The 12,906-nt window shown below is 37.6% G+C and overlaps 1 protein-coding gene across 1 annotated transcript in view; it reads left to right on the forward strand.

Moving 5' to 3' along the window:
* MYBL1 (MYB proto-oncogene like 1) overlaps positions 1-12,906 on the forward strand; it is a 29,201-nt gene that overhangs the window by 13,466 nt on the left and 2,829 nt on the right. The window contains 10 exon segments of the mRNA XM_029069317.1: positions 500-674; positions 1,583-1,654; positions 2,704-2,808; positions 3,249-3,482; positions 4,577-4,945; positions 6,114-6,256; positions 6,874-6,988; positions 9,877-9,993; positions 10,362-10,466; positions 11,240-11,419. Coding sequence (XP_028925150.1) covers positions 500-674; positions 1,583-1,654; positions 2,704-2,808; positions 3,249-3,482; positions 4,577-4,945; positions 6,114-6,256; positions 6,874-6,988; positions 9,877-9,993; positions 10,362-10,466; positions 11,240-11,419 — 1,615 coding nt within the window.

A 12,906-nucleotide genomic window follows, 5' to 3' on the forward strand; every position in this document is an offset into this window, starting at 1 on the left:
ATTTGAGTGGTGCATGGCCGAAATCGTCTGTTAATGTTAGAAAGGAAAAAGATAAACTTTCAGGATTTCCTGATCTAAAATTCTAAAAGTTGTAGATTTTAAAAAAGGTTCAGTTGTCTGGGGTGTTGATTTTTAGTCCCTTTTTTGATGGCTGCTCTCCTTTATAGGAGGATTATTTCACCTTGCACCAGCTCAGACTTTCCAGGTTGTATCAATGCTAACCATAGGCAAATGGAATTGAAGGCATTGTAACTAACCATGATTGGCTGAAGGGATATTTCATTTTGAACTTCTATTTTCATCTACTAGTATTTTGAATTTATTGGACTTTGAGCCAACTGTTATATATTTTTGTTTCCACTTTGGAATTAAATTTTTTGTTTGGAAAAAATAGGCTGATTTAAATTTGGAGGACAATTCGTATCACTTATGCTATTAAATGATTTTGAAGTTTTTCAAAACTGTTTCCTTTTTCCTAACATGCACTGTGACTTCTTAGGACCGACAATTCCATCAAAAATCATTGGAATTCCACTATGCGAAGAAAAGTGGAACAGGAGGGCTATTTACAAGATGGAATCAAAACAGAGCGAACGTCTTCCAAGCTTCAAAACAAACCTTGTGCGACACTGGACCATTTGCAAACCCAGAATCAGTTTTACATACCTGTTCAGGCACATATTTTTTAATATCCTTTAAAAAATGCTTTTATTGCTGTGTGGGGAAAGATTTGGTTTCTTAACATTAGCGGCACAACATTAAAAAAGATTTTAAAAATCTGTTTTTATTTTAACTAAAATTTTATAATTTGGTCATCACTCTCAAGTAGATACTTGACATACAGTACTGTATTTTTTACAGACAATTATATTTAAAATTGAATACATTAAATTGTGCCCTCTTTATATTCTATTTTGAAGATAATCTTAAGAAACTAAATGTGGGCAGTGAAGGAATGTAAAGGTGTTTAATTTGGGGTTGTAAAGGGTCTCATTATTTTATCCTTGTGTCATTACTGTGTTTGCCATTCACTTCTATAGTATCTTAAAGGAATTCTTTGCCAGGCTGAACATCCTACCCATAGCGTAAATAGAGTATTGGAGGTGGGAGAAAGTTTTCCAGGGCCTCAGCTGCAACCTTACTAAGTGGTTTCATTTTGTACTTCTGTAGGAAAGAATCTTAGAATTTTTAATATTTCCAATCACCCGTCACTCTCCTGCCCACTCCTTTTTTTTGCACATTAGGCCTTAGCTGATCCTGGGTAGTTGCTGGATTATACAGGGGAAAAAACCTCCATTTATTCCTTTTCACCTACAGGTAATATTTTATAGAAGTGGAATTCAGAAAAGTCTGGGGCAGAAATGCTGTCTAATGAAAACACAAGATAATCATCCCAAAATCTGTTAAAAGTATATATGATAGGGAAATCCAATAGCAGAAATCCAATATTGTGTAGAAAAGTTTGGGCTGATTGCTTATGTACTTTGAAATTTGAAATAAGCACTTTCCCTCGGCTTTAATGTTCATTCTGGAGAGAGTATATTCATAACGTGTTGAGAGGATTTACTGTGATTGCTTTCAGATCCCAGGCTATCAGTATGTGTCACCAGAAGTCAACTGTGTAGAACATGTTCAGGCTTCTGCTTTTATTCAGGTAATTTTTCATTAAGAACCTGATTGGGTTCTAGTATTCTTAACTATTGCATATCCCCTCTAGTCTGTAAGCTCAGTGTGGACAGGAAATGTGTGTGTGTTGATGTGTTGTACTCTCCCAAATGCTTTGTACAGTGCTCTTCACACAATATAAGCACTCAATAAATATGATCGATTTTTGATCGGTAAATCACGATTTTTGCAACTGTGCATCTGTTGTTTGTCACTTACTGATTTTGAGTTCTCAAACAGCAATACCTTTTACCAAAAGATTTTACCTTGCGTAAACTCTGTGCGGATGTCGAAAATTGAACACGGCACTCAAAGTATATAAAAAATAGGTGAAATTCATGATTTAGCAAGCTTGCTATACTCTTTTCCAATTCATTTATCTATGTACACATCCTTGTACTTTGTTGCTTCCCCAGCTCTAATTTTTATTTTAATGACTGTCAAAGCTCTTTGTGGGCTGAGATCGTGCCTACCTTCCATAGTGTACGCTTCCAAGTGCTGAGTACTATGCTCTGCCCATATCAAGTACTCAGTAAATACCATTGACTGATGGATATAATATATCTTTCTGATGATCGATCTGAAAGATTTTAGTTTTAACTTATTGATAAGCAGCATGGGCTAATGGATAGAGCCCAGGCCTAGGAGTCAAAAGGACTTGGGTTTTAATCCTAGCTCTGCCACTTATCTGCTGTGTGACCCTGGGCAAGTCACTTAACTTATCTGGGCCTCAGTTACCTCATCTGGAAAATGGGGATTAAGACTGTGAACCCCAAGTAGGACATGGACTGTATCCAACCTGATTAGCTTGTATCTATCCCAGCACTTAGGACACTGCTTGGCATGTAGTAAGTGCTTAACACATACCATAAAAAAATTAAGTCCTGAATATTTTGGATCTGTTAGGACTATGCTTCAGAGTCGTATTAGGCTTTATGCTGTCCCGGTGCAAGCTTGCAACAATTGTAACTACTTGCGATGTCTTTTTATTTTGTTCATTTTCTGCTTTCCTTGTCTTTTAAAATATATATATTTCAGCAGCCAATTGTTGATGATGATCCTGATAAAGAAAAGAAAATAAAGGAACTTGAGTTGCTTCTTATGTCAGCTGAGAATGAAGTCAGAAGAAAGCGAATTTCCTCAGTAAGGAACAACTTTGGATTTTCTGGGTGCTATTTCAATCCCTTAGCTGTTTTTTAAGTTTCTACTTAAAAAATGTATTGTTCAGGAATAAAGGAAGCCTCCAAGGAATGTTCGTTGGATATATCTGTGGGAAGGATTATCTGATGGGGAAACAAATTGACATATTTACTTCATGATTTTATGTCACCTTGAAATAAGTAAATCCTAAGCATTAAAGGAAAGTATCAAACTACCATTTAAAAAAAAAAAACTATTAAGAAAATAAGGTAGTTTTAGTTTACCATGTGTAAAAAAAATAGTGTTTTCAAATGTTGTTTATACTGTAATGGGATTCAAAGTGTGTTTTGTCCTGGCTAGATGTCCTTCTTGAAGGCCATGTGGGTTGAATTTATCTAAATCAGAAATTTTACGTAATATTCATATTTCTTTTGTATCTCTAGCAGACCGGGAATTTATCTAGTTGGTCTGGCAGTTTTCTTATGGATGAAAGCATGTCTAATACTCTAAACAGCCTTGAAGAGCAAACGAGCGAGTTTTACGGTATAGAGGAGAACCAGAATGTGTCTGCTCAGCAAAATTCACCCACTAAGTACCTGGCTGTGGAAGCAAATGCAGTGCTATCATCTCTACAGACCATTCCAGAATTTGCAGAGACTCTAGAGCTCATTGAATCTGTAAGTTGGAAAATACATGACTGAGGTGGCTTTGGATAGTTTCTCTTTGTGCATGCAATCTGTGAGTTCCTCTATTTCTGGGTTGTAAGAACATATAATTCTGGATTAGCCTTGAATCCCTGATAGTCATGAAGGAACAATATACCATTAGGCATTTAGTCATTTCACTTCCATATCTTCTATCTATTTGTTCTCCTAATATGATAATATATAGCTTGTTGTACAAACGCTTAAAAATGTATTCCATTAATTGTCACCCGGTTGAGTATCCACTGGGTAGAGCATTATCCTGGAGTGCAAGGCTTGGTCAGAGACCTCAAGAAGCTTACATTATAAATGCACAAATCTGTAAGGCATAAAGCACAAGTGTGGCTGGAACACAAAAGATCCATAAGAGTGTAAACAAATACTGGATTTAGTGAGACATGGAGGACAGTTACTTGAAATTTTATGCATTTCAAGGGGAAAAAAAATAGAACATGTTTCTCTGGAATGTAAATGTTGTTTGAAGTCTTAAAACAATATGTAATGTAATAGTATATATGTGATATTCTCTTCCTTTTCTCTGTAATTAATTTTATCTGACTCCCCACAAGATTGTAAACTCTCTGCAGGCAGGGATCATATCCAAGTCAGTTGTACTTTCCCAAGTATTTGGTACAGTAGGTTAATCATGCTAGATTAATGTAAGTAAAGGATATTGATGATGATAATACTAATAATAATAATGGCATTTGGCACACTTAGTGTGTGCCAGGCAGTATTCTAAGTGCTGGGATGGATACAAGCAAATCAGGTTGCAAGTCCCTGTCCTACATGGGGCTCACGTTCTTAATCTCCATTTTATAGATGAGATAACTGAGGCACAGAGAAGAGAGTGACTTGCCCAAGGTCACACGGCAGACAAGTGACAGAGCCAGGGTTAGAACATGTGTCCTGACTCCCAGGCCCATGCTCTATCCACTATGCCATGCTGCTTGAAAATGCAATAATCAGTGAGACTTAAGTCACTGACTAGCCAGTGGAGCAAGATCTCTACTCTGATGATTTTCCTTTAAGATAAGATTGAATGCAAACTACTCTGTCTTTTCTAGGACCCTGTAGCATGGAGTGATGTTGCCAGTTTTGACCTATCTGATGCTGCTGCTGCTTCCCCTGCCAAGCCAACCCCAGTTAAACTAATGCGAATTCAGCACAGTGAAGGGTCCATGGAATGTCAGTTTAATGTCAGTCTTGTGCTGGAGGGGAAGAAATCCAGTTGTAACAGTGAGAGTGAAGAGATTCCTTCAACATCACCAAATGAGGTCAAATTTAGCACTCCACCTACCATCCTAAGAAAGAAGAGAAGAATTCGAGTTGGTCATTCGCCAGTCAGTGATCACAATGACGGTTCCCTGAATGATGCTATCGGTATCACATTAAAACATACACCAGTGAAAACACTACCTTTTTCTCCTTCACAGGTAATAACTGTGTTTTACATTTATTTTTCCAGAAGAATTAAGTTGCATTGGGTATAAAAATCTCTATAGCAACAGTGAGTCCCTTTAACTTAGAATATGTGATCCAAGAAAACAAATAAAAGATGTTATAGCAAAAATGAGATTCATCAATGATAATAGTGATAATGATTCTATTAAGTGCTTACTATATGCCACGTACTGTGCTGACATTGAGATAGAAGTTAATCAGGTTAGGCACAGACCCTGTCTCACGTGGGGCTCACACTCTTAATCCCCATTTTACAGATGAGGTAACTGAGGCCCAGAGAAGTGAAGTGACTTGTCCAGGGTCACACAGTGGACATTTGGTAGACCTGGGATTAGAACCCATGTCCTTCTTACTCCCAGGCCTGGGCTCTGAGTTTCTCTTTCTTTTCCTTAGTGGCCTACCTTCTTGTTAATGGTCGTTGGAAAGACCAAAATAGATGCAGCAGATGGAAGAAAGGAAATTTCAGGACCTGGATAATTTGTAATCTAAACATTAAAAAAAAAGTTGGGTTGTTTTTTTAAGGGAAAATTTTGGTATACCAAGCATGTACATTGAAAGTTATTACTATTCTCATAGAGCTAAATCAGGTTAAATGACACACTTTCAAAAGGTGATCAGTATCAAGATTGCCAAATGATATTTCTCTGATTCTACTATTTTAAGTAAACAGGAAGAGTTTCTCTATTCAACAGCAGCATGACTTAGTGGCTTAAGAGCACGAGCCGGGAAGTCAGAGCGCCCTGGGTTCTAATATTGACTCTGCTACTTGTCTGCTGTGTGATCTTGGGCAAGTCACTTCACTTCTCCGTTCCTCAGTTACCTCATCTGCAAAATGGGGATTAAAACTGTCAGTCCCACGGGAACATGGACTGTGTCCAATCTGATTAGCTTGTATCTACTAAATACAGTTGAATGAATACTCCAGTGCTTAGTACAGTGCCTGGTTACATGGTAAGCACTTAACAAATATTTTTTAAAAAAGCATATTTTTTTTCCAGAAGCTTTCATTAGCAAGTGTATGATAATTCTATAGCAAAAAAAAAGAAGGAAATCATCAATGGAAACTTTTATGTAGTGAACATTACATAAATTATCCAGTGTGTGAGGTTTTCTTGTTTTGTTTTTTTTAAATGTGTTTAGTTTTTCAATACATGCTCTGGAAATGAACAACTTAATCTTGATAATCCTGCATTTACATCAACTCCAATTTGTGGCCAGAAAGTCCTTATTACAACTCCTCTTCACAAGGAAGCCACCCCCAAAGATCAGAAGGAGAATGCAGGGTAAGAAAATTTGAGCTTATACCCATTTGCATTTAGGAGTGTCCAATAAATAAATCAGTTCAGTATGCATATAAGCCATTTGCCTTAAACTCCAGGTTTCCTCTAATACAATCGGTTCTGCCATAACCTATGTTTTCTCTATGTGTTTTGGATGTGTTTCTCTGTTAAGACATTAGGGAACATTCTTCTAATAACACATATTTATTGAGATAGAATGCAAGCTGGCTTTAGAAGAAACAGTTGTGTCCCTGCACCTGTACTACATTATCATTTCTTAACATGAAGTTCAAGAATGCATCTCCTTCATTCTAAATAGATGACTGCTTTTTTAAACTGCAATTTAAATAGTGTGTTCAGACAAAGATCTTTGTCTTTCAGTGCTTTATATATAAAGATATTGGAGTTTAATTAAAACTTTGTAGATTACTAGTGTTCTTTAAACAAGGTTTGTTTGGGCTAAGGTGGATTTTAGATATAAACCCAAGAAATACCCACAGAAGAACTAAATATAAAATGTGGATGTGGGCCTAACAGTTTCAACTGAGCTATTTAACATTTTTGGGGATCCTATTTATGAAGCAAAATATTGATTACTGTACCAATACCTCTCTGGTCAGTTTTAGAACACCTACTATAAGGAGATCTATCCTCGGAACTACACCAAGAACTCCAACTCCTTTTAAGAATGCTCTCGCTGCTCAGGAGAAAAAATATGGGCCTCTTAAAATTGTGGTTTGTATACATTTTGCCTGTTTTCCCCATTTACCATCATCCTCATCACCCAGTGGGTCCTGAGTACATCATCAGTGGTATTTATTGAGAATTTACTTTGTGCAGAGGAATGTACTAAATACTTAGGAGAATACAATACCGTTGGTAGACACTATCCCTATTCTCAAGGAGCTTAAAGTCTAGCAGAGAGGACAGGCATTAACATAAATTACAGATAAGGGAAGCAACAAAGTAAAAAGATATATACTTCAGTGTATCTTCTAGACTGTAAGCTCATTGTGGGCAGGGAATGTATCTACCAACTCTGTTGCATTGTACTCTCCCAAGCACTTAGTACAAATACCATGATGATGATGCTGATGTAGGTTAGGGGTGGCTTGAGGATCAAGATGCTTAAAGGAAACGGACCCAAGTACATAGGCGACACAGCGGGAGGGAGAATATAGTAAATGGATGAGGGCTTAGTAAGGGGAGGCTTCCTGGAAGAGACAGGATTTTAGCAGGGCTTTAAAGGTGGGGAGAGTGGTGGTCCGTTGGATATGTAGGGGGAAGTGAGTTCGAGGCAGGAGGGAGGATGTGAGCAAGGGGCCAACGGCAGTTGAAATGAGAGTGAGCAACAGTCAGTAGGTTGGTATTAGACAACTGAAATGTGTGGGCTGCATTGTAGTGGGAGAGGAGTGAGGATTTGTTGAGCAGTTATTGAAGCCTGTCGGGCAGAGAACGTTTGACTAGTTTGCTTAATGGCAGAAAAGTCTCACTTTTACTTCTGTATTTCACCCAGAAGTTAATGGTGAAGACTAAACATGGACAACATCTTTGTGAAATTAGAAGTGTAGCTTTGAATTTTGTAGGGCTGCTACTGCCCCAAATTTTGGGCCAAAGGCAGGGTATAAACCCTTTTTCACTCTTGGAGAAAGGTGAGCACGTGTGTCTTTGCAGATTTTCTACTACAATAAACTCCAGTTACAGCCTACATAATTAAAACGTAATTTTGGTTATAGTGTGGGACTATCATGTCCCATGGAAAGGAATGAAGGTTTTCCATTTTTTATCCCTGTTTTAAATCAGTCAACTGATTTTAACCAAATTTTGGCTGATTGGTATTTTAATCAAAATTTACTCTATTTCATTTATCTGCCCATAGGTCTCGCTCTCTTGGTCTGGCTAGTAGGAGCAGTATTCATTGAGTCCCCATTTAATGCAGTTTATTAATAATAATAATAAGGTTGGTATTTGTTAAGCGCTTTCTATGAGCAGAGCACTGTTCTAAGCGCTGGGGTAGATACAGGCTAATCAGATTGTCCCTCGTGAGACTCACAGTCTTAATCCCCATTTTACAGATGAGGTAACTGAGGCACAGAGAAGTTAAGTGACTTACCCACAGTCACACAGCTGACAAGTGACAGAACAGGGATTCGAACCCATGACCTCTGACTCCCAAGCCTGTGCTCTTTCCACCGAGCCACACTGCTTCTCTACTGTATGAGTGCTTGAGAAATATAGAATAAACAAGGGACATGTTCCATTTAGGAACATATAATGTGAATGGGTATAACTAACACTCAGCCTCAGCTGGACTTGCAAGGATCTTCTCTTGTTTGAAAGAATAATATGTTAAAAGTCAACTATCCAAAGTACTTGGGTCTGTGGCTGTTGTACATAATCCGGTTTGGATAACTGATGGAGATCTATCTGCATTACAAATATAGTGTCCTCCTGGATAATGGAAACTCCTTGTGGGTAGGGCTTGTGCCTACCAACTCTAGTGTATTGTACTCTCTCAGCTCTTAGTATTGTGTGGTAGGTACACAGTAATCGCTTAATAAATACCACTGATTGGTTGATTTTTTTTTCCCACCTTCTAAATGCAGTGTCCAATTGTATTTGCTTTTTCTAAATTACATCCACACACAAACACACACACACCCCACACACACCACACACACACACACACGCATATATCCAGGCTACCTCTGCTCATTTAAAAAAGACTATTACCTTAATGAATTTTTAAAAAGCTAGAAAAAAATAAAATTGGACATATATGTATGTAAAAGAGAGAGAGAGCATAAATGCTTCTATCCAAAACATTCAGAACCCTACTTCAGACCATTGCATAATTTAGATTACTGACAGGGCAGGGGATGCTTGGGTCCCATTTCCAACCCTCTGGATTCAGTCGCCACTAGAGTGTAAGCTCCTTTAAAACAGAGATGGTGTTGTCAGCTGCTATCATACTCTCATGGATTAATATAGTGTTCTGCACACAGTAGATGTTCAATAAATCCTATTGACTGGAAACCGAGCAATGTTTCCCCTTGCTCCCCAGCACCACCAGACTATAACCCACCCCTCGTTCCAGGTTGCAGGGGGTTAATAATAATAATAATAATAATAATAATGATGGTATTTGTTGAGTGCTTACTATGTGTCGAGCCTGTTCTAAGCACTGGGGTAGGTAAAATGGGGATTAAAACTCTGAGCCCCCTGATTAAAACCTGATTACCTTGTATCTAATATGATGAGGTAACTGAGGCACAGAGAAGTTAAGCGGCTTGCCCAAGGTCACACAGTAGACAAGTGGCAGAGCTGGGATTAGAACCCATGTCTTCTGACTCCCAAGCCCATGCTCTATTGATATTTTAAAATGAGACTTCTTTGGAGCGGGGGAGGGAAGGGGGCACTCTGCCTTTTGCATCTGGATTTGACTCAGTTAATGATTTTTGTTCCAACTTGTGTTTGAAAAAAATCTAAGCAGCCAAACCCACTGGTGTCTACCTTCTCTGGAGTGTATGATTCTACAAAGGGATAAATGTAGCTTCCTATCTGAAGAAAAGTAAGAGCTGAAAATAATTCATAACTTTAAAAATCTATTTTAAAATTAATAGTCCCAACCACTTGCATTCTTGGAAGAAGACATCAGAGAAGTTTTGAAAGAAGAAACTGGAAGAGACATATTCTTCAAAACGGAAGATGAACCTGTCTATAAAAGCTGCAAACAGGAGGTAACTTTCCCAATTATTCTTTTGGCGTAATAATGGGAAAACAATGGCCAGACTTGTTATTTATTTTATGATATTTGTCAAACACTTACTATGCGCCAGGCACTGTACTCACTACTGGGGTAGATATAAGATAGGTGGGACAAAGTCCATGTCCCACATGGGGCTCACAGTCTTAATCCCCATTTTATTGATGAGGTAACTGAGGCACAGAGAAGTTAAGTCATTTGCCCAAGGTTACACAGTAGACAAGCAGTAAAGACAGGATTAGAACCCAAGTCTTCTGACTCCCAGATCCATGCTGTTTCCACTAGGCTATGCTGCTTCCCTATCTCTAAAATGCCTTTTATGTTGAATTGTTTTTATCACAGCAGGTTTCTTCCGGGAAGAAAGTGAGAAAGTCATTGGTTTTAGACCCCTGGGAAAAAGAAGAACAGCGAACTCCACTTTTAACTGAAGATATTTCAGACTTGCAGGTTTGTGCAGCAGGCTTTTCCTCAAAATTATTGAAGCCAGCAAGGGTTCTGGCATGGTGTATTATTGATGACTTGTTCTGTCATATGAACTTTTCAGAATAGTAGGTTCTGGTTTCTCGATCCTTTGGTGTCCAAAATTAAAAGTTCATTATTGGCCATATAAAGAATAAGTTGCCTTTTAGTAATCAAGCATATTTATTGAGTGCTTACTCTGTGCAGAGCACTATACTAAGTGTTTGGGAGAGTACAATATAATAATAACAATATAACAGAGTTGGTAGAGCTGTTCCCTGCCCATAACAAGCTTACAATCTGGAGGAGGACGATGAATCTCAATTGGACTAAAACGAAGTTAGAAAATCTTCTCTGTGCTTTTCTCTTATAAATAGAATGCTATCTGGACATGAAGTCTTGGTCAGTGTATTATTTGGTACAAGTAAATAACTGTATTATATTATTTGGTATGAGTATATAATTTTATTTTATAGTAATTGTAGCTTATATTACAAATATATTTTCATGATAGGTCCTAGAGGGCTTAAATGGGCAGAATAGCCTACTAAAGGGTTCTTTTTTTGTACAGCTTATTTTGTTTTCTCAGAAACCTCTATAATGTTACTTTTTTTTTTCCTTATGCATCAGTAATAACAGTAAAAGCAAAGTTTTCTTGAAAATAAAGTCCTTAGAGGGGGTAATTTCTCATAAAAGTTTGGTTTTGTTTTGAATCACCTTTAGGCACTTCATTTTCTTGTCTTTCTTTTTTTCCCTTTCAGTCAGAAAATATCTTTACTACATCTTTATTAATGATACCCTTATTGGAGATACATGACAACAGGTGCAATGTCACACCAGAAAAACAAGATACAAATTTAACCAACAAAACCTACACATTTGCTAAAAAGAAGCCAAATCCTAGCACTTCAAAAGGTTTCAAATTGGAAAAGTCTATTCAGGTATGAATTTCTAAAATTATTTTGGGATCATTCTTATTTTGTTATCTAGCGATTCATATCCAGTAAAACTTGCCTTATGGTCTTCAATTGATTATAATTTTACTTAAAAATACTGGTGAAGAGTTTGACTTTCAAGTTAGCTCTAACTCTCCATTTCTAAGGTATAATTTGACATTCAGGAAGTTATCTATTATTTGGAGCAGCTAAAAGAAATTTATTGATTTAACTTTTCTTGGAATGTGCAAATGCCTAATTTGAAATAATACATTTGGTTCACGTCATTGAAACTTGACAGTAGCTTCCATTCCAAAAAAAAGCCGGCAGTTACTGTCATTTGAAAAGCCAGTCACAAAGTACAACCAAGTTGACTTTTTGCAGTGTTGTGGGAAAGAGATTTTGTACCACTGATCTCTTCAGTCATACCCACCATTAACTTTGACATGAGAAATGGCTGTTTTTGTGTATATTTATATCTTTATGAATTAAGTTCATTATCAAGCAATAGCATTAATTGAACACCTACTGAGAGAAGAGCACATACTCAACACTTGGGAGAATAAGATAAAGTTAGTGGACATGATTTTTGCCTTCTAAAGGAGCAGGGAAGGCAGACGATCATTTATGGATAGAAGGAAGTGCCTAGTTAGCATAATACATACATCAATATTTACAAAAGTGCAGTGGAGAGTTGTGAGTACAGGAGTGCTGAGGCGATGCAGAAATGCCGAGATGAGGGGTGAGGGAAAAAAAATGGTCGAGCGCTTCCTAGACGGGATTAGATTTCAGAAAGGCTTTGAGGATGGGGATTGCTATGGTATGGCCAATGAGAAAGGGATTGCAGTGCCAAGGCGGGAGAATGGGTATGAACCAGGATTTAGAGGTGGGAGAGTCAAGAGTGAAGCACAGTGAGAAAATGAGTCTGGGAGGAACCATGTTTCTCCAGATGTTCCATTAAAGGACAAAGATTTTTTTAATGCACTTTAGCCAACCCATCTTTTATATCACGTGAATTGATAAACTGTAGTTAAGAATGAAGTACACGATCACTTCAATTGTAAATTGGACCCATACATAAAAAACAAAGAAACTTAGCGTGCACTTCACAGTTACTGCAGCCTTGCCATCCTGCTGACATGATGCACTCTATACACTAGTGGGAACACAACTGGCAGGCAAGAAAGTGTGTCACTGAATCTGTCCCAAACCCCTACACTATAATCAATTCCTATGTGTAGATTCTCAGTCCCGAGACTTCAGGACCAAAGCTAGTCTATCATTTATAATGGGAGACAGTCTCTATCATCACCATCTTCACAGATATCATAGTAAATATATAGGGTTATGAGAACTGGGGGAGCTCTTGGGGACTTCATGAAAATTGATCTGGGGAGAAGTTTGGAATCTCAGGATGTAATCTAGATTTAATATACATAGCACTATATCTTCGAGTACCATGATAAAAGGTAGTATTGTAAAGATTTGGCTGA

This window comes from Ornithorhynchus anatinus, chromosome 7 (assembly GCF_004115215.2).
Source record: "Ornithorhynchus anatinus isolate Pmale09 chromosome 7, mOrnAna1.pri.v4, whole genome shotgun sequence".
NCBI classification, from domain to species: Eukaryota; Metazoa; Chordata; class Mammalia; order Monotremata; family Ornithorhynchidae; genus Ornithorhynchus; species Ornithorhynchus anatinus.